The sequence below is a fragment of the Meles meles genome, chromosome 17, assembly GCF_922984935.1.
Source record: "Meles meles chromosome 17, mMelMel3.1 paternal haplotype, whole genome shotgun sequence".
Classification (NCBI taxonomy): domain Eukaryota; kingdom Metazoa; phylum Chordata; class Mammalia; order Carnivora; family Mustelidae; genus Meles; species Meles meles.
The window spans coordinates 57872743-57895371 of NC_060082.1; the positions used below are offsets into that span (position 1 = coordinate 57872743).

General features: G+C 41.9%; 1 protein-coding gene across 6 annotated transcripts in view; it reads right to left on the reverse strand.

Annotated features, from left to right (window-relative positions):
- The window catches only part of CNST (consortin, connexin sorting protein), a 119662-nt gene that overhangs the window by 21390 nt on the left and 75643 nt on the right, over nucleotides 1–22629 (reverse strand). For all 6 annotated transcript variants that reach the window (XM_045983060.1, XM_045983061.1, XM_045983064.1 and 3 more), the window contains 6 exons: nucleotides 21114–21319; nucleotides 12829–12859; nucleotides 10856–10942; nucleotides 10280–10394; nucleotides 8410–8431; nucleotides 8136–8232 (listed from right to left, as the gene is read on the reverse strand). In XM_045983060.1, coding sequence (XP_045839016.1) covers nucleotides 8136–8232; nucleotides 8410–8431; nucleotides 10280–10394; nucleotides 10856–10942; nucleotides 12829–12859; nucleotides 21114–21319 — 558 coding nt within the window. The remainder of the gene's footprint in view (nucleotides 1–8135; nucleotides 8233–8409; nucleotides 8432–10279; nucleotides 10395–10855; nucleotides 10943–12828; nucleotides 12860–21113; nucleotides 21320–22629) is intronic.

The window sequence follows — 22629 nt, forward strand, 5'->3', positions numbered from 1 at the left end:
TCAGTCAGTGGAGCATGTGACTCTTGATCTCAGGGTTTTGAGTTTGAACCCCTGTTAGTTATAGGGATTACTTTAGAAAACAAACAAACAAATCTTGAAAAACACAAACAAAAACATCCCCTTCTCAAGCCCCTCAGCGGAGCTGCTGTCTAGGCGGGCTACCCAGACCCTGTCCTGGAATTCCCTTCCTGTGATCCCTGCAAGTCCCTAGTTCAGTGTTGGGAACATTGTTTCTGAATCCCAGGTCCTTCTCATTGTTTATTCTCTCTTGGATTTTTTTTTAAGGTACATGGAAGGCAAACTTCAGATTGTTCCGATCTGAGTCTTTTCCTTCAGCCCTGACTAAAACTTCGGTTGGGTTGTTTTCTACGATGGAGGTAACTGCCTCTCACAGCCTGGAAGGCACTGCTGTACCGTGTCCCGCTTCCCTTAGGGCTGTAGAGTCTCTCAATCAATCCGAATACAAATCCCCATCACCTACATTTGCTTCCTGGAAGATCTGGATTCTTTTCTATATATCTGATGTCCTGAAGCTTTGTGAAGTTTTTCATTCTTCGTGTTGGGTTCTTGGTGGGACTTTCAACCTGGAAACTCATGACCGTCAATTCTTGGAATTTTAAAATATTATTTCCCCTACTCATTTGTCCCCTGTTGCTTTCTGTTCCATCCCTTCAGAATGCCTGTCTTCCGATTTGGAAGTAAGGCATAAGAGACTGATGGTCTCTATGTTTTCTGCCACACTGTTCCTCTCCTTGCCTTTGGATTAACTTCCTGGGACACTGCCTCAATTTTATCCTTCAACTCTTCTAATTAATTTTTTTAAGATTTTATTTGTTTTTTTTTGTTTTGTTTTTTTTTTTAAATGTATTTATTTGACAGAAAGAGATCACAGTAGACAGAGGTGGGCAGAGAGAGAGGGAAGCAGACTCCCCGCTGAGCAGAGAGACCGATGCGGGACTCGATCCCAGGACCCTGAGATCATGACCTGAGCCGAAGGCAGTGGCTTAACCCACTGAGCCACCCAGGCGCCCCAAGATTTTATTTGTTTACTTGAGAGAGAAATCACAAGTAGACAAGAGTCAGGAAGAGAGAGAGGGGGAAGCAGGCTTCCCGCTGAGCAGAGAGCCTGATGTGGGGCTCGATCCCAGGACCCTGAGATCATGACCTGAGCCAAAGGCAGAGGCTTAACCCACTGAGCCACGGAGGCGCCCCTCTAATTAAGTGTTTAGTTTTATCTTTAGAGAGAGAGAGAACTCGAGTGAGGAGTGGAGAGGTAGAGGGGGAAAGAGAGCGAATCTTAAGCAGGTTTCATGCTCAGCATGAAGCCTGACTTGGGACCCCATCTCAGGATCCTGAGATTATGACTTGATCAGAAATCAAGAGCCAGAGGCTCAGCTGACTGAGCCACCCAAGCACCCCATAATTAATTTTTTACTGTGGACATCACACCTTTTATCTTCTAAGAATATTTTCTTTCTCTGAATGTTTTTCTTTTTTTTAATTAATTTATTCATTTGAGAGAGATACAGAGACAGACACAGAGAGAGCACAAACAGGGGGAGAGGGAGAAGCAGACTTCCTGCTGAGCTGGGAGCCCAACGTGGGGCTCAATCCCAGGACCTGGAGATCAAGACCTGAGGAAAAGTCAGACGCTTAACCATCTGAGCCACCCAGGCGCCCCTGTTTTCCTTTTCTTATTGTAAGAAAATAAGAAAAAATAAGTTCCTTATTCTTTTCTTTTCTTTTTTACGATTTATTTGAGAGAGAAAAAGAGAAAGAGAGTAGAAAAAGAGAGCTGAGAAGGGAGCCTGATGTGGGGCTCGATCCCAAGATGCTGGGATCACGACCTGAGCTGAAGGCAGACACTTAACCAACTGAGCCACCCAGGCACCCCAAACTGCTCCTTATTCTTGTTTTCATATATACAATATTCTCTCTAACCTACGACACTGTTCATTTTCTTAAAGTTTTCATCTGTTCTCTCCATTTTATTTCCTTTGAGCTTCTTTGGGTTGGACCGACTTGTCTGGTTTCCAGCCTTTCTCTCTGAGGCTTTCTTCAGTGAGGCAACAAGAAGCTCTGTGGTTAAAGGCAAGTCTTCTCCAGGAGTGGTCAGTCCTCAGCGTGGGAGGAGGAAGGCCTGGGCCATTCACTGCGAGGCCTTTAATATGAATATCTGGAGGTTTTATCTCCTGGACGAGTAGCCAGTTTCTCGGAGAGGAAGCAAGAGACCAGCCGCCACAGTTCTAGATGGAGCTGCAGAAAGCAGGTTAAGGCTCTCACCATTCAGGTGGCAGGATTTTCACGCAATCCTCATTTTCTATATAAGACCTCTTCCTTGAGTTGTGCCTGATCCCACGTCCACATTTCCTCCAACTCAGGCGCGCTATGAAATAAATGTCAGCCTCCCACTTGGCAGAAAGGGCTTACAAAGGTCTAAGTGTTTCTTGTCTAGTCTTTTGGCCGAACCTCCCTGCTGCCAATCTGACTCTGAAAGCATGACGTCAGAGGCACCTCCATGCTTCCGATTCCCAAACCTTTCCAGGCAGGACTCAACACTGTTCCCACAGACACTCAGCCTTCTCTGGTGTAATAAGCCACACATCCGCCTGCTTTCCAGCTTCTGGAACTTTCTGGACATTGCATCTGCTGCTGCTTCCTTGCCAATCCTGTGGCTGTGGGTTTCTGCCTCTAAGGATGCATTTCTGGGGGCGTCTGAGTGGCTCCGTCACTTAAGGGTCTAACTTCGGCTAAGGTCATGATTAGAGGTCCTGGGATCAAGCCCCCCATCAGGCTCCCTGCTTAATGGGGAGTCTGCTTCTCCTTCTCCCTCTGCTAATGTGCACTCTCTCTCTCTCATAAATAAAATCTTTAAAAACAAATAAAACCCATAAAAAAAAGAATGCCTTTCTGATAGCTCAGTAGTATTCCAACAAAAAGTGAAGGTAAATGTCTGATCTACTCTGATTAATCAAAAATATTTTCTGAATTTTTGACAAGTATGCATTCTAGTATAAAACTTACTGTTAGTGTTTGTTAATATTAGCATGAATTTCTGTTAATCGGTGCTCCTGAACCCAAAGATCCAGTGACAGAGTCTGTTACTGCCTACTGCATTCACTCACACCTACTAAGAAAAACTCTACTCTGATGAAAAAAAAAAATGGAATAAGGGCTGAGTGCATGACCGATGCTTAATACACAATGAGTTAGAGGGGAAGTTCTCAAAGGAGCAGTTAGACACAGAATCCACAGAAATGTCACTGTCTCTCAGTTACTCTTTCCCATTCCCCCATGAGTTTTCTCTTTAAAGTTTTATTTTATTTTATTTAGTAATCTCTACACTCAATGAGGGGCTCAAACTCATAACCCCAAGATTGAGAGTCACATGCTCATCTGACTGAGCCAGCTGAGTGCCCCTCCCATGAGTTTTCCTTACAGTAAAAACCCCCACACAATTCATGATGTAAGACTAAATCATTCATGAGTTAACACATCTTATACTTTCTGCATATCTCATTAATCAACATTAAGTACAAACATTTGTGTGTATTAGGACTGTAAGAAGACATTTTCAAAGTACACTGGGAAAAAAATACTTTAAGTATGAAATGTTGATAATGTACAGCTGCTACAGAGGAGAATCCAGACCTAAAATTGTTCACACCGGTCATCAGGGAAAAGTTAAAACCACAGTGACACTCATGTCCCCTAAAATGACCACAATAAAGACTGACACAGTAAATGCCAGCCAGGATGTGGAGCGACGGGAAGCCTCGCACACCACAGAACGGCCTGGCAGTTCCTTGTAAAATTAAAAATGTACCTTCCCTATGTCCAGCAATTCCACCCTCAATTCTTTCCCCAAAAGAAATGAGAACATAGATCCACAGAAAGACTTCCCGGAAGGTCTGTTCACCCCCTCCCCGACTCATGCTCTCTCTCCCTCTCTCTCAAATAAATAAATGAAGTCTTGATTATTTATTTATTTACTTTTATTTAGAAGTTTTATCCATGATATCCCCAACCTGGAAAAAACCCAAATGTCTGTCAACAGGTGAATGGATAAACAGATTGTGGTAGAGTCAGAGGGGAACATCACTGAGCAATGAAAAGAAATGAATTAATCACACATGTAACAATACGGGTGATTCTGAAAAACAGTACACTGAGAAGTTCTATTTATATTAAATTCCAAAGCAGAGAAAACCCACCAACAGTAACAGGAAGCACTGGGTCGCCTGGGCCTGGAGGAGGGAGAACTGATTATACAGAAAACTGGGAGGAAGATCTCGGCATGGGGTGCTACCTCTTGACTGGAGTGATAGTTCTGTGAATGTATACAGTTGTCCAAACTCCTCAGATTACACACTTAAAATAGGTATATTTCGGGGCGCCTGGGTGTCTCAGTGAGTTAAAGCCTTTACCTCATCTCAGGTCATGGTCTCAGGGTCCTGGGATCAAGCCCCGCATCGGGCTCTCTGCTCCGCAGGGAGCCCGCTTCCCCCTCTCTCTCTGCCTGCTGCTCTGCCTGCTTGTGATCTCTGTTAAATTAATAAATAAAATCTTTTTTAAAAATTAGGTATATTTCACTGCATGGAAATTGTACCTCAACAAAGTTGATAAAGAAAATGGGAAAGGAGGGATGCCTGGGTGGCTCAGTCATTAAGCAGCTGCCTTCAGCTCAGGTCATGATCGCATGGTCCTGGGATCAAGTCCCACATCGGGCTCCTTGCTCATCGGGGAGCCAGCTTCTCCCTCTGCCTCTGCCTGCTTGTGCTCTCTCTCTCACACAAATAAATAAATAAAATCTTTAAAAAAGGAAAATGCGGGGCGCCTGGGTGGCTCAGTGGGTTAAAGCCTCTGCCTTCAGCTCAGGTCATGATCCCAGGGTGCTGGGATCGAGCCCCACATCGGGCTCTCTGCTCCGCGGAGAGCCTGCTTCCTCCTCTCTCTCTGCCTGCCTCTCTGCCTACTTGTGATCTCTGTCTGTCAAATAAATAAATAAAATCTTTAAAAAAAAAAAAAGGAAAATGCTGTGAAAATTACTTGAAGAGTTTTAATGGTAGGTTGACTATAAAAGTAATAATGAACAATATACAGAGAACATTAACAGAACAGCGTTAGCAGGAGCAGCGATAGCGTGGGGAGGAGGAGAGAGAGCAGTGAGCGTATGCCCAGTTCTTCCCTCCTGTCAGATACCATTCCAAACTCCTAACATGAAATGACTAACTTAATCCTCATAAGAATCTCATGAGGTAAGTACTATTAGTGTCCACATTGGGGAGCTGAGGAAAGAGAGGCCCAGAGAAGTCAACGACTTAACCTAAGATCACACAGTTTTACATAGTGGAGACAGGATTCAAACCAGACCAGTCTGGCTCCAGAAACAAAGTCTTTAACCACATACAATAAGTGGTAAGTTACATATTACAGAAGGAGCTTAACACCAAGGAATCTGGAGAGAAAGAATAGGGAAAGGAAAGTCTAGAGCGAACTACATGTCAGATGTCATTAAAAATGAGGAACAGGAGGTAAAACAAGAACAATATATTTAATACTGATCATTTAAAGGATTATTTCCGTATTTCTCTTTTTGTCACATTCTCACATTTCTATGCAACAGATTCAGACTGGTTATTTTACCAATCTGAGGAAACCAATTCTGGGAGAGTTGACATTCTTCTTTAAAAGATACTGTTTTACCAGACTTGGCAAGATTTCTTTCCCTAGCATTTACCTTCCTCATAACACGGTTGTCAGTGAGCTGTCTGCATTGGGAAAGTCTTGATAATACATACAATTTACTCAGCAGAACGACGCTGCATTCATTTAGAAACCAGAAGACCCAGGATCTAGTTGTGACTCAAAGCACAAACAAGTGACTTCCGTGAGGTAGCTCAGTCTCCTCATCTGTTCCACATACTCACAGCAGAGGCCAAGCTAGAGAGTCGGAAGTAGTGCCAGGCCTGGGCCACACAGCAATCAGCACTGACAGTCAAACTAACCAGCCGGTAACAGCACCATTCCCAAAGCACAGCCATGCCCAAACGGGTAGCTAGTTTGTGAATTTCTCCCTCTTTAAGATCTTTATAAAGCTCATTTTACTAGGATTTCCAATATAAAAATGACTGAAAAAGAAGGGACAGCTGCTGTGGTATATAGTCTAGAGGTGCCTCAGAGAATTAAAAAAGATTTACCAGTTGATCCAATAATTCCACTACCGAAAACATTAATGTGAAAAGATGGGAACTCCTATGTTTATTGCAGCATTATTTACAACAGCCAAGATATGGGAGCAGCCCAGCTGTCCATCAACAGATGAACAGATAAAGAAGATGTGATAGATATACACAATGGAATATTACTCGGCCATAAAAAAGAATGAAGTCTTGCCTTTTGCAACAACATGGATGGACGTAGAGGGTATTATTCTAAGTGAAATAAGTCAGTCTGAGAAAGACAAATACTATATGATGTCACTGACATGTAGAACCTAAAAAACAAAACAAGTGAAGAAACAGAAAAAAACAAAGAATGAGGCTCATAACAAAGAAAATGAACCGATGGTTGTCAGAGAGGAGAGGGAATGGGGAGGATGGGAAAAATGGGTGAAGAGGAGTGGGAGATACAGGAGTGAAGAAGACAAAAGAATAAAAAGTGCAGGAAAAGGGAGTATGTAGTCAGTGATACTGTAATAGCATTATATGGTGAGGATAGTAGCTACACTTGTGGGGAGCCCAGCAATATGTATACACATGTCCAGTCACTATGTTGTGCACTGAAACTAATGTAACATTGTGTTTCAACTACGCCAAAAAAAAAAAAAAAATCAGCAACTTATTAGTACATTTTTTTTAAATAGGTTAGGGGTAAAATGTAGGAAGAGAAGTTTGCATTTCAAAATGCAAAATATAAAATAAAATTTTATTTGGAGAAAAATCCAATTTCTTTTTTAAAATTTTATTTATTTGAGAGAGAGGGAAAGCACAGAAGGAAAGGGAAAGGGAGAAGCAGACTTGCTGCTGAGCAGAGAGCGTGACTCGGGGCTTAATCCCAGGACCCTGAGATCACGACCTGAGCCAAAGGCAGACACTTCACTGCCTGAGCCACCCAGGCACCCCAAAAAATCCAATTTCTTTAAAAAAAAAAAAAAGTGAAGAAGAAGAGACAGAACAGAGTATAGTAGGAGTGACTTAAGGCAATATTGCAAATTTGCTTCACAGAAGAAAAGGGGATAAAGATTTGGGGCAGGGCTTTGTAAAGAGAAAAAAGGCAGATTAAAGTGAAGCCATCATCATCACCATCATCATCACCATCATCTTATCTCTTTGGGCAACTCAGCCAAACAGCTGATGCCGTGTGTTTACTGCGAAGGCTCTCAGGCCCAGGGACATGAAGCCTCAGACTATAAGTCAGTAGTAAAATCATACATCAGAAAAAAACAAACACCCTAAGATGTATTTACTTACCTTTATTTTTTAGAAAGTTTTTATAATGAACCCACATTAGTACCATAGGAAAGAGTTTCTAAAAATCTTTGAACTTCTGGCATAAGACACAGAAGCGGTATAAAATATATCATAAATGTTTTAGAACTGTATCCACGCAAATTAAAGTACACCGTAAGTCAGTTAACAAAAAGGGAAGAGAATAAATTGCCATAGATACACTACCAAGAAACAGAGCTCTTAAGTATTTAGATTTACAGCACACACTTTGGTAAAGTCCGTATATAGTAACTATTGGTTTTTAAACAAAAAAGGGCATCTGAACCTACACCAAAACCAGTGCTGTTTCAGAGCATTTTTGTGCAGTTTTGTCATATTCTGTTAGATAGCTATAACTATCTCCAGAAAACATGGAAATAACTGTATGTTTTTATAAGAAGTTAAAGGTTATTAATTCCTACTACCAGTTTTCTAATAATAGGGTTACACAACATAAAAAGAATCTCAGTTTGCAATTTGTCTGGTAGGAAAGGTATATGCAAAAAAAAAAAAAAGGCAAATGCACAAATTGTAACACTTGTAAATTTAACATAATAATACTTGTAATTAATACTTGTAAATGTAACGATGGTAAAATTTAAGAAGCAGGCGTCTCTTACATTCTTCTCTACGGTAAAAACATACCCGGTTCTTTGGCTGTGGCTCCTCTGTCCTTTGGGTCCTCAGAAACTATTAACTGCGTAAAGCATTTCCTTCCCAGAGGCTTTTCTACAGCTGTTATCTAAAAGGTAAAACAAAACAAAACAAAAAACACACTTTGGGGAAAACTGTTGTTAAGTTAGAAAACTGAAAATACTCTGAGAAAGGTTTCATTATTTCCTAAAAAAGTCCATATAACAGACATGCGACTCTTAACATTTCTTCCCATAAAATACTTTCGAGGAGACAGGTCTCTTACCTTAGGTTTGGAGAAAAGAGGACTGTAGAAAAAAAGAAAAAAAAAAGATTTAAAAAAAAATTACAGCAGCAATATGCTTCCAAACAAATGTCACTGAAATGGCTGTAAAAATAAATTATAGCTTCTCTGGATTCTAATATTAGCACAGAACATTTCCAGTGCTGAAACATCGCCACTGGTTCACACAGTTCAAAGGGCAGCTCTCTCGTGTTAGCTCCTTAGCTAGTCAATTACTACTGAAAACCCCCTTCCTTGGGGTAAATGCTGAGATCCAGGAAAAAAAAAAAAAGTTAACATTTGGCTGATAATGTAAAGAGTATTTCACACACATATTTTTAAAATTTCAGTTTATGTCTTTATAGTCTGAAGCAGGTTATGATGGAAGATAATTTTATTGGCATTATCTGTGGAAAAAGGTAACAAAAAAGGGAATTCTGGGCAAAAGTGGTTAGTACAGAAGTCTCCATTCTGTATGATTAGGTTTCTAAGAATTACAGAACAGGCAAATACACTGTTACAGAACTTAGCGGTAATTTTGGGGGTGGGTGCTGACGGAGCATTCTGAGGGGCTGTGCTGTTCTGTGTCTTGGTCAGAGTGGTAATTACATAGACATTTATATGTATATAAAACCTTCACTGAGCTTCTGTACTTTAATCTATGTAGAATTCAAAATTATTTTTTATAGTAAAATATTTAGGAATAATAATTTGGGGGGGATTATCCAAATTTGAAGCATAAAAATGCCATGTTGATATTATATTAAGTAAATACTTGTTTTCAAATGATTAAAACATCTGCAACACATTAAAAAATGATTAATTCCACGGGAAAGGCAGGTAAAGTGTCTGTATACTGAATATTTTGAAAGAACACAATGTTCCTTATCTATTGTAAAACATTCCATGATTTTAAAACTCTGAGAAGTTTAAAGTTAATTTAACATGCTGAGAAATTAGGTTATAATGCAGAGTCCCTAAAAACATTGTTTCCAAGGTTCAAATCAACAGCAGAAAACTGTCATCATGAGAGGTGAACGAATATCACTTCTGAATCTACAAAGGTTCTTCAAAGGCTGGTCTCCGAAATAATCAGAGCCTAATGCAACTGTCCGCTATGTGGGTCTGTTTCATTACCAACAAGTAAGAGTTTCGTTTACTCTTTGTGATTCTGGAGGAAAAGGAGAAAAAGTTATCCACAGGATGGAATCTTGCAGTGTCCGTATCAAGGATTCTTGTACATCTCAGAAATCTCGTTTAAACATCACTAGTTTAAACACTATCATGTACCCTCGCCTGCAGATTTCTGAGTCTTAGAATAATGAATTTAAAAAAATATATTTAAGTGCTTTATCATTACTATGATTTAGTTTTAAAAATCCCAATCTTTGATACAAATCAAGCAATTTAAAATAATCTGGTAAATGTAAAAAAAAATATCTGGTAAATGTACCTTTCCTTCTGCAGTATTTTGGTTAAATATTGCTGTTTCTGCTTCCCACCATTAGACAAGTCTTTCAGATGTGTTTTGGCTACAACATACAAACACTGGTAAACAACCACAAAAAATTCTAATACACAACTTTTTTCCCATTTCAATCGCCTAATCTCTCAACCAAAAAGAGAACAAATTAAAAGTTGTATTTTAAAATTTCTGATTAGAAGGTGTTTTGAACTTACATAAAGCTGAACTTTTACTAAGTTCTCAGAAACTATGATAAAAGCCAATCAGATAAACACTAATCACTTTATGTGTTTTAATATCTCCCACTGAAAACATTAACAAATAAAAAATGGATCATGAATTTCAAATATTCAGTGCTTCTTCAATACTCTACTTCAACTCATTCTACACAAATATTGATATACTTACTCTTGGTGTGTTGTGCAAAACTTAGTAAGTCGTTCAAAATCTTCACCATTAAATCCTTTTTCTGAATTCCTTAGAGTTGTAACTGTATGTGGTTGTACAGTTTTCCATTTTGTTTCTAAATTTAAAATATTTGTTAATTACTGGATATTATGAAACATATTTAGGAGGGCAAAAGTAGTTAATTGGCACCACCAGTCAAAATCCCGATGCAAAGTTATCTTCTCATACAGCCCAAGTTAATAAAGTGAAAAAAGGCTAAGTGATTACTTTTCAATATGAGTAAATATTATCCCAGGGACAAAATTAGCCAGTAGGGCATGCCAAGGGATTGGAAGAAGTGCAAACAGTTGTAAGTGTGTTCTTTTCTAGGCATTGATACAAAGAGCAAAATACAGAGAGAAATTTTCTCACAAGGACATAGACTCCTGGTAAAATTGCTACTTTCTTTGCAACATTACCTTAACTGTTGAGGCATTTCTTTCCTGACTTACAAAACCAGGTCAAATACGTTAAATTTCTAGATAGGAAGGTGTTAGATTATTGATAATTGCACAGCCCTTGTAAGTCTGTACTTACCCCACTCTTCTTGAATGGCAGAGAGATTTGCGAGCAATTTCTCGTGATACAGTCGTTCAAGCTGAATGAATTTCATTGCTTTCTCATCTGAACAGAAAAACTGAGGAAAATAGAAATCCAGGCTCTTTACATTTAGCCTCATATTGGAAGAATGTCCTCTTGAAATTGGGAAACTTGGAGTTTACCAAATACTAAATTAAATATTTAATGTTAAATATTTTTAAATTAGGGTTTCTTGGTTTGGAGTAGGTAAGCTTTGATGCCATAGCTACTCGGGTTCTGTTCTGTCAGCAAACAGAAATTAAAAGAGGGTTTTAATGCTCAAGGAATGCTTACTTGCCGGTGTATCTCTAGCAGAACCAATTAAGAGGAATTTAGTTGCAAACAGGACCCACTTGGAATCCTGGAATCTAAATGTTTCCCATTTTTTCCCTCTCCTTACATTACTTTCTGTCAAGCAACTACATTACCCTCTAGTCAAGTCAAGTGTGTGCTCCTGATTTCGACTCACCGTGACTCTCTACTTTTTTCTCACTGAATGCTTTTCTCTCACAAGACCACAGGTTTGCAAGCCCAAACAAGGACAGAGCACAACATTATAAGGCTCTTTGGTAAAAATTTAATTAACCAGCCAGAGTGGTTTTTGTAATTATGTGAGTCTCCTCTTCTGTAGATTTCCCTCTAAGGTTCTGCTTCTCCATCTGTATCACACAGTTAGCAGCATTCGAGGTCGTGGTCAGTTGCCCAACTGTCTGCCTTCCTTTGGGCCATGTTCTAAATGCTGACCCAGAAAGAGGGGAAGAGAAGAAAACGCGGGTTAGCTTTCTGCCCTTCCCATGATCACGTGGACACTCAGCTCTCTCTCGCATCTGTAGTCTTCAAACTATGCCAGGGATCATAAACTAGGCCACGGAGAAGTGGGGGCAATTCCACTTTCCTCTGCCCGTGACATAAGTATACCGAAGTTTCTCAAACTTTACTGAATGTAAAAGTGATCTGAAAAACTTGCTAAAAAATGTACGTTCCTGGGTCTGATCTCTAGAAGCTCTGATTCTGAGGCCCATGGGCGTGCACACGATGAAGCCCCTGCCCCCGCTGCCGGAAGTGGATGCTGGTCTACACTACACTACACTGTGCTCACTATTTGGTTAGAAAAAGAGTTCTAGCTTCCCTTCCATCAGAATTAGATCTCCTGCGTACTTAGTCATGAGTTTCCACCATTTGAGAGGGTGTCTCAATCTGACAGGGCTCGGAATAATGACTGTGTTTCCCTCAGTCTCTTTGGAGATGAAGAACAAAGTCAATAAGGTAAGAATGAAGTTGAAATCACACAAGTGGGGAAACACAGACAGGGCACATTCTTCTTGAGAGTCTATATGGGGCCATCCCTGGAGAAGAGAAGTGATCTTTACAAAGGGCAATTGGAAAACTGAGGGAAGAAATGTTTCCTGAATAAAAGCTACTATGCAGTCTCACAGAACAGCATTTGATCTGTTTAGTTCAAGTGAAGAATTCAGTCTTCCTTTTGTAGCTGAAGGCTAGACTAAGACGCTCCCGAGATCTACTATGTGTAACGTGCTCCCCAGGCTCTACCACACGAATATCACTCGACCTATGTTTCTGTTTTAATTCAAAAGAAAGAAAACCCAATAGATTTTCAAATTATATTTTTTAGCAATGTGCTTTTTTCTGCCCCTCATAAACACACCAATATTTAGATCGTGGTAAAATTGGGGATTTTTCATGGAAGGCCAAATTTGGGTGGTTCTAGAGAACTTTCTGGAGTGGAAGAAATTGTCTACACCTTGCTTTCTGAGGTGGATATATGGGTGCACTCAGCTGTGTGCACCACTGAAACACCCATCGAAAACAACAAATACATATATGTTACTGTATGTAAATCTCAATTTTTAAAAAATGGGCAGTTCTCTATGAGTCCTATGAATTTCTTCCTGTAATTAAGAAAAGGATACAGTCCTCCTCCTGGAAATAGGACTCTGCTATCTGTTAAAAACAAAGAAACAAACAAAGACAGGAAGTTAGATTAACATTTGGATAAAAAGGCAAATACAGAACAAATCAATACCTCTACACTCTCTAAGTCTTTGACATCAGACTAAGAAAACTCTGAACTACACACACCAGCTGAGAAGAAATCTGACTGGAGGCACAGGACACATTTCTAAGTCGCTGATCGCAAGCAAAGCAAATGGACACATTCTTTGCTCTTTGTAACAATCCCTCTCTCTCCCTGCTCTATTTCAAATCCAAGTCAACTTCACTGAGTCATTAGAGTTTAGAAGCACAAACTCTAGAGAATGAGGAAAATCCTACGGGGCCTTACAACAGCGTAACGGGGTGAAAGAGTGACTCCGTCTTGTACATCAAAAAGTGAAAATGTATGAAGTCACATGAGACTCATTCACATTTCACCAAGTACTTCACGGGACACTGACTTTTGGTTCTCTTTCGATATTTCAGAAAATTCAGGGCCAAGTGCTCAGAGTTGAGCAATGATGCTAGGAATACATAGGACATGCTGCACGGGGTAAAGGGCGCTGGAGGGTGGGGGGCAGACCAGTAACTTATCAGTTACCGGCTTCATTCCAAGGCATATTTAAATGGAAAAATTGCTTGATTCTGAACATTTTGGGATCTTTAACTTATATTTTTATTTAGATACAGCATTTGTAAACAGAACAAGAGCAAAACTGAGAGTATTCACTGGAAAATTTCACTGAGAAATACTTGCAGAGACTGTTGTCATATTTAGAATATTTCATATAAATAATTCACACTTTTAAAACAGTTTCACTCTTACTATGTCTCTAGTAAGAGAGGAACTCCATCTATAGATCCCTGCCTCCGTTTTCCAGCTAGCTGCTGATGTGAAGAGTAATATGGTACATGTCAAGCCTATAATCTAGCAAAAAGGAATGGTTTTTCATAGAAGACTCTTAAATCATAGGAAACAAACTGAGGGCTGCTGAAGGGAAGGGGGTGAGGGGATGAGGTAACTGGGGGACGAATTTAAATTTTAATACAAAGGAATGGTTTTTCCCAAATCCCACAGTGGAAACAGCATAATTTTAAAGGAAAATATTTGCCTACCTTAAAGCTTATATTATAACTCCAACATTTTTCCATGAGCAATAAATACAAGTGGACTCAATCACCTCTTTCTAAAGTTTTAGTTTAACCTAAAGCTTGGGGCACCTGGGTGGCTCAGCAGATTAAGCCTCTGCCCTCGGCTCAGGTCATGATCTCAGGGTCCTGGGATGGAGCCCCATACCAGGCTCTGTGCTCAGCAGGGAGCCTGCTCCTCGTCCCTGCCCTGCCTGCCTCTCTGCCTACTTATGGTCTCTCTCTCTCTGTCAAATAAATAAATAAATAAAATCTTAAAAAAAAATACTTTAAACTAAAGCTTGAGTCCATACATACTTACTTTCTATTCTGAGGACTTTGCAAAGGATAAACTGATGTTCAACATTCTACTTGTCTTTCATCAGCTCATCCATCGAACAGTACCAACTGGAATCAAATCGTCAATATTTAACCACTTTTTTACTTACAAAACAAGAACTCCACGTACTATGACCAGTAGTATGCCGACACAGGGCTGACACCTGGCTCTCAAGTGCCGGCGAGAGCCCTGACTTGTACTGTTCACTCATTTCTGTGTTGTCCAGGCTTCCATCACAGCCAGTTTCAAGCTACCAACAGGAAGGACCTCACTGAGTATGGTTTTCATGAGCTATCGTAGTGCGCTCCAGCACACCGCTGGGTCACATCTAATAGAAATCACGAACTTTTCATTTATCAAGTTCCAGTGAAAAGTCTATGGCATGGCATTGAGTTTCTCTATTATACATCACATCGAATATAGTCTCCAGTTGCCCATTAAGATTAAATGTCTGGCTCTTCAAAGCCATTCTTGTTGCCTTTTTGCATTCGTGTACCATTGGCACATGGTCATTTATAAAAAGCTTCACGCTCTCATAAACCAGACTTTCTCGCACTATAGAAATACACATTTCAATTAGCTTTCAGATTTCTGTGATGGTTCCAATACCATAAAAGCAACTATAAAGGAAGGGTCATGAGACCCGAGGCCTCAAAAGCAACAGGCATTTCCAGGTGAAAGGGCGGTTGGGGAAAATAAATTCGCGCCCCTGGGCAGTCTAGCAGGGCAAGAGCAGATGAGATTTTCTTTGACGTCCCATATGTCTAAATCTGGGAGGAAGCCCGGCAGAGCAGAAATGAATGTGAGGTGTGGAGGCGACTAACCGGACTGCATTCTGGTCCCAGCTTTGCCACTGCTGGCCATGTGACCTTGGACATGTCCTTTTACGTCTCAAGCCTCAGTTTCCTTATCTGTACAACAGGGACAGTGGTACCTGGGACTCTGCGAGATGAGACTGCTGTCAGGATTAAGAGAGGGAGTGCGAGGGGCACCTGGGTGGCTCAGCGGGTTAAACCCTCTGCCTTTGGCTCAGGTCATGGTCCCAGGGTCCTGGGATGGAGCTCCGCATCAGGCTCTCTGCTCAGTGGGGAGCCTGCTTCCTCCTCTCTCTCTGCCTGCCTCTCTGCCTACTTGTGATCTCTGTCAAATAAATAAATAAAATCTTTCAAAAAAGAAAAAAGAGAGAGAGAGAGGGAGTGCAAATCTAGCATGGGGGCCAGCACGGAGCAGCAGATGCTGAAAACGGTTTGTGAGTCTGAGTCTGAACCTCAAGGGCGAGACTCAGAGTAGGACCATGTGGAGAAGTAAGTTGAAGATCACTTTGGGAGGGCAACAGTGTGAAGGTTTCAAGTTTCCAGGTTATTCTGGTTCTAGGCTTCTTTTACTTACCAGGAACCAGAGAAGGGAAGTAGGAAGGTCTAATTTTTGGCCATAGTCACGGAGACTGGCTTCAAGGAGCCCAGGGGGTCCACTCCTGCCTGAGTCTGACACCAGTTTCAGTACAAACGTACTGAGCACAGAGTACCATGCTGGAGGTTTTTCTTCCCACTTCTATATGAAAAGCTTCCAAGTTTACGACGTCAGTCATATACTTAGAGCCAACCTGCAGTCGTATTGACGAAGTGTGTGAAAGATGATTCATACCGAGAGCAAGAATTTCTAAATGGAATCTTCAAGAGTTTCAAGAGCTAAAAATACAAGTCCATATCTGAGGTAACTGCAGTCATGTTTCCAACAGCCTTTAGCATATATTCACTGATGGAATCTCACTTCAAAAATAACAACTGTCCCCAAAGGGACTCTCCCTCTTCAATTCCTCATTTCTGTTCATGGAACTGCCACTTGCCCAGCCTGGATCTCCTGGCCATCTCAGACTTCTCTCGTCCCCTTTCTCTTACCACTCCAAGTCCTAGGGATTCTTCCTTCAAAGGGACTACAATCCATCCCTCTCTGTGGCCACCACCACCATTGTAACCAGCATGCTTTTCTCACCTTATCCTTGATTTATCACTATCTCCTTTCAGTTCTTATTTTCATTACAATTGTGTAAGCACGTGGTTTAAGGAGTCCAACAGGTCCTATGATACGTGCTCACAAAGCCCTGCCCTCTTGGCTTTCTCTCCATTCTTCAGGAGCAAGCACTCAGAGATCTTCTGGTCTCCCTTCTCTTTTAACCTGTATGTCCCTAAACATTATGCCCGTTTTGGCCATTTCTGGATTTTTGGGTTTTAGAAGATGAGGACTGAGCCTTTTGCTCCCCTGGTCCCAACTCTACAAACACACAGGGCACACACACCCTCCCAGGCTCACCTACTCCATATGGTTATATTGTAGCAATGGGTAGGTTACATTTAATGTCTGCCTTACTGTAAGCCAAGCCATGTAGTAAACTATTAATTTTCCTTTCCTGAAAACCTTTTGTTTTCCCTGGAGTTACTTTTTCCTTTCCTCCCCCCCCCTTTTTGGGGGGGTGGGTGGGCATAGATTTCCATGCACTTGCCACCTATACAACTCCAAGCATGCCGCCGAGAGTCTGTATCTTCCCTCAATACATTCAGCTACAGCAAATACTCAGAAATAGGAAAATGATACAGAACTTTCTCCCCAGACTACTCTGGTCTGCTCCAAACAGAACTGGAGACTCTCTCCTTGGTACAGAGCTGTCATCTTAGAACATTCCTGCACCTCCAGACTCTTTTTACCCCCCTCCTGGGTAGCATCCTGATTTCTGATATCTCACACCCTCCTTCTCCCAGATTTACCCCTCTGCTTTGGAGCAGCCTCTAGAGGCTTCCTTGGAAAGGGGTGGAAGGAGACAGCAAAGGCCCTGGAGTAGGAGCATCCTTGTATATCTGGAAAACTGCCAGGAGGCAAGTGGACGTGGGAAGCAGTGAGTAAAAGGGAGCGTTTCGGAATTAAAGTCTAGGAGCTAACAGCCCAGATCGTGCAGGGTCTCATAGGCCCTGTAAGGATTTTAGTTGTAATTCTGACTAACAAGAGAAGCCACCAGAGGGCTCTGAGCAGAGGACTGACAGGATCTGACTTAGTTTTCTCTGGGTCATGAAATGACTGCCGTGTAGAAGACAAAGACAAAGGGGAGAGGGAGAGTTAGGGTGGGGATTTCTAAAGTGATGAGTTCACTGCAAGAATCCAGGTGAGGTCTGAGTCCCGCACCAGGGCGGAGGCAATGAGGGAGGCAAGAAGGGGTCAGATTCCGGGTACCCGTGTACACGGAGCTGCAGCACGCACTCACGGAACTGGATGTGGGGGGAAAGAAAGAAAAGGTGACTTCAAAGCATTTGGTTTCAGCAACTAAAGGGACAGAGCTGCTGTTTTACAAAAGGGGGAAAACTAGGGCTGCAGAAGATTTGGGAGAAAAAGCAAAGTTGGATTTCAGATATCTTTTTTTTTTTTTTTTTAAGATTTTATTTATTTATTTGACAGAGAGAAGATCACAAGTAGGCAGAGAGGCAGGCAGAGAGAGAGGAGGAAGCAGGCCCCCCGCGGAGCAGAGAGCCCGATGCGGGGCTCGATCCCAGGATCCCGAGATCATGACCTGAGCCGAAGGCAGCGGCTTAATCCACTGAGCCACCCAGGCGCCCCAAGGATTTCAGATATCTTAAGTTTGAAGTGCTCAGGGGGCTGCCTATTGAAGCCTACAGCTCAGAACTGCATACAGGAGAGTCCGATGTGTGAAGATTAGTAAATATCTGGGGCGCGTCAGGGGCTCAGGGGCTTAAGTATCTGGCTTCAGCTCTGGTCATGATCCCAGCGTCCTGGGATCGAGTCCCACATCGGACTCCCTACTCAGCAGGGAGCCTGCTTCACCCTCTCCCTCTGCTTGTGCTCTCTCTCTCTCTTAAATAGGCAAAACAAAACAAAACAAAAAAAACTTTAGGGGCGCCTGGGTGGCTCAGTGGGTTGGGCCTCTGCCTTCGGCTCGTGTCGTGATCCCAGCGTCAAGTGTTCAAGCCCCATATCGGGCTCCCTGCTCAGCGGGGGGGCCTGCTTCTCTATCTCCCACTCCCCCTGCTTGTGTTCCTTCTCTTGCTGTGTCTCTCTCTGTCAAATAAATAAATAAAATCTTAAAAAAAAAAACAAACTTTAAAAAAATTAGTAAAAAATTAGTAAAATATGGAGGCAGATAAAGCATGCCAAGAAAGGAGGGTCCCAAAGGCAAATAAATTAAGTGCTTCAAAATGGACTATAAGCTCAACTTGTCAAAGCTCCTCCCACCACCAGCAGGAGGAAAACTGAGCACCGACCACTGAATGGACACAAACATGTGACATGGAGGCCACTTACAACCTTCAGAATGTAATTTTCATGGCGTGTGGGGACAAAAGCCAGACTGGAGTGGGTTCGAGAGAGAATCAGGAATGGAATGTTACCAAAGCAGAATTCTTGTCCAAAGCGTTTTAGACGGAATCAAATCATGAAGGAAGAACCAGACAAATCCTCATTATGGGACATTCCACAGAATTCTTGGTTCTTCGTAAGTGTCAGCGTAAGTTAAAAAAACAAAAACAACAACAGAAAAGGCAGGGACTGCTTGGGATTACAGAAGACTAAAGAATCCCGATGACCGATGCAATGTGTGCTCCTTCTCGGGCTCCTGGATTAGGGGGAACTAGTCATGTTTGTGGAACGCCGTGAGGGAGACGGAACTACAGGCTGTCCGTGGACTAACACTGACCCCAGCGGCGCATTTCCTGGGGTTGACAGCAGCATTGCAGGTAAAGTCGGGGAGTATCCACGGCGCTGGGGACACATGCACATATGTTGAGGGGGATGCTACAGTGCACCTGAGAATCCCCTGCAGTCCTTGAATAGTGACAGTGAGGGTGCCATCATAATGCTTACTATTTATTTGGCTCTTACTGTGTACCAAGCACTATGTTAAATGCTTCCGCACATATTACTCCATTTGGTCCTCCACGTTACAGAACACACTGAAAGCCACTTAGATTGCTAGTGGTGGAGCCCAAACCCCAGCCTTTAAACACTCACCATGCTCTCTAAGCCCCTCTGTTAGGGGAGGACAGATGGCCGAGATACTTAAGAAGCAGAACCCACAGGACTCGGCAAACTGATAGGTTTCTGGGGAGTGGGGAGGGTGAAGGGGGCCTGGGGCGGGTAGGCAGAATTTTACTTTGAGACAGTAAGGGGGCGCCTGGCTGGGTCACCAGAAGAGCACATGACTCTTGATCCCTGAGGCTGTGAGTTTGAGCCCCATGTGGGGGGTAGGGTTTACAAAAAAGAAAAATCAATAAAATAAACTGAAAAAAATTTAAACAATCTTCAGGCCTAGATGTACTAGAACTGCTTTGGCTGTAGGATCGTTCACCAGTAAAAAATAGCATTCCTCTTACCTTTCTCAAGCAACAACAGCCCAGTCACATAAACTCCTTGAAAAGATCTGACTACATTTGCTATTTCCATCTTTATTCCAAATGTCCTTTTCCTCAACTTTTTATCGAAGTTCTACAGAAGAGTCCAAAGAAGAGTAAAATCATCAGCCATTTACCTTTCACCTAGATCTGTCAATTGTTGACATTTTGCCAAATCTGCTTTCTCTCTCGGTCTTTTCCTCTCTTATGTACTTTTTCCTGCTGAAGTATCATAAGTAACGATAAGTAAAAATATCATAATACACTTCGCTATACGTCACTTCATTCCCAAATATGTGGGCACGTCTCTCTCAAGAACAAGGACACTGTCCTATAAAATCTCTAATTCTGTTACCAGTCTCAGGGAATTAGAGCAATAATATCATTTAATATACAGCCTATATTCAAATTTCTCCCACGATGTTCCAAAAACAGATGCACTCAATGGAATAAACAAATTCTGGCCCCACGACTGTAAGGAAATTGCTTGATTGGCGTCTACGTTTCTCCGTTAGTTCATTATTTTCATTTTGAAGGAAAAATTAAATGCGGTTCATACATATCTTATTTTTCTGAATTAGCTGTTGTGCAAAAACTCTGCCTCACCACCATCCAGAGGGCCTCCTGGTGTTCAGAATCCCCATCTCCTAATTTACCCTCCCAGTCATCAGCAGGGTTATTTTTCTAAAATTCGCATTCGATGTGGCATTCCCACCATTAAAAACTCCCAGTCCCTATGAGGAGGGCCGTGCCTGCTGCCCCAGCCATCCAGTGTCAGTTCCCACTCTTCCCCATCTTAATCTCCGACACCACCTCAGCCATGCCTTTGCGGGGGCTGATGTCTCCTTCCGCACCAGCTCACTCCATTCATTTAGTGAGCGCCTACACACCCCGCAAAACCCAGCTCAAGAGTCATCCTTTTTTCCCGATGCCCACAGAACAGAGCTAATCACACTTTTTATGCTTTTGCTGAACCTTAAATATCTGTGTACACTTAGTACAAACTTCTCCCGTTATTTATCTCTACGAGTGTTTCTCCTATTCCACAGTGCTCTCTTACACACATGCTGTTATGTAATCTTTGTTTCCCCAGTGTCTAGCAGAGTTTTTGGCATCACGGTGGTACTTACTAAGCGCCTGCTACACCGACTCTTAACTTCTACACAGTGTATTCACTACATAAAGCAAGTCAGTGACTGAACTACAAATGGATTATTGAAGGCCAATGTGTGGCCACCAGTAGCCATAGGCTAAATTTCCCACCAGCCACTGACCCAGGATCACATCCTGGGCTCTCCAGTGACAGGTTGGGGGGAATCGATTATAGAGAATTGTCTTTGAATGATTCCAAACCCCAGGCCCAGGACTGTGGGGAGGTGGGCCGTGGAGGGTTTGTTGGGAGTACCTGGTGCAGGCAGAGGGGGAGTGCCCTGGAATCCAACTGCTCAACCTCCCCTCGTATAAGTGAGAACAGATACTGAAGAACTTGCTTCGGGGCCTCGGGTTGATCGTTAGCGTTTACTTCTGCAGACTCTTCATCACTCACAGCGGGTGTGGACGCACTGAGTGTATTTTCTTGCATCAAAGCTGTGGCATCTCCTGAAGAAAGTCCTTTAAGAAGTAAATAAAATGCCTACGTTAGGATGAAGTATCATCCTGATAGAATACCTTAAAATAATTATGTCTGTTAACATAAAATTGCATAAAAACATAAAAAACATAAAACATAAAAATATGCATAAAATTTGCAAATAAAGCTAATCATATTGGGGGGGGAGCCCAGAACCACAGATTTTTGTCCTCATTAAATTGTGCCGTCATCTGATTGCTTCTGTTAGCACACACGTGAACCATTTTTGCAGAATTTTAATTAAGAGTATTAATAAAAAGAGATCCAACGGAAAGTATGCAGGTTAAAACCTGACCACAAACTTGAGTCAACAAAGGAAAAAAACGGATTAGCTATAATTGAAAGTCCTGGCTTGCTCAAAATACAACAATTAAACAGCAAGGTAAATGCACTTATCCTCTAAAACAGCTAAAGAAGTTAAACCCTTCTCTAAACTCTGGTCTGATAACTGTAGCACTACTTCTGGATCCCAAGAGAGCAGCCAGAGCTAATGGCCATGGAACATTTTTTCGTAATAAGAAGCTACCTAACATAAATGTCAATAAATAAATAAACAATCCATGAATAAATGCTTGGCCTGGAGCTCCTGATATGATGTACCAAATTTTGAAAATTTAATCACTGCATGTTTGAACTTCACCCTTCGTGGAAATCTCAGCATCTGCTCTAATTGCATATTCGCCTTGAACAGACTGTCTGCATCTGTACATCCATTTAGGGGATCAGCCTCAAAACAGCTCTTTCTCAGGAATGCAGTGTAAGTCCCATGTTTGAGGATGTCTCCTGCGAGCTCTCTGGAGTGGGCCCAGAACTCTGTCTTTACTGCCTTCTAAATAAATCCACTGCTCTAGCCAGAAGGTCAGCTCTTCATCTCCCTAGTAAAACATTCCGCAACTTGAGCGACTACAGATTCTACCAGGATATTTTTTTCCCATCTATGCCTATTTATGTTTTACCCTAACAAAATCCATGCATTTCTGTATAACAGAAATGGGGCCTATGGTAAACTTACTGTCCTCTGAACTCTGTAGAGAGCCTGCAGGATGCTGGATTATATCACGCTGATGGCTGAAAGGTTTCGTCTTCCTTAGGTCGGAACTCCTGCATCCACAGGGATTCACTGATGGGCTATGGTTATTGTAACTGTAACCAGCAGTGTCTTCAGCATGAAAACTCCAAGTGCTGTGATGTCTAATATCAATCACCTATCGTGATTCCTTATATTTTAGAAAATTCCCTTCTATGAATTTCATATCATTTGGGATCTGGAAATACAGGGCTTAGTGATGGC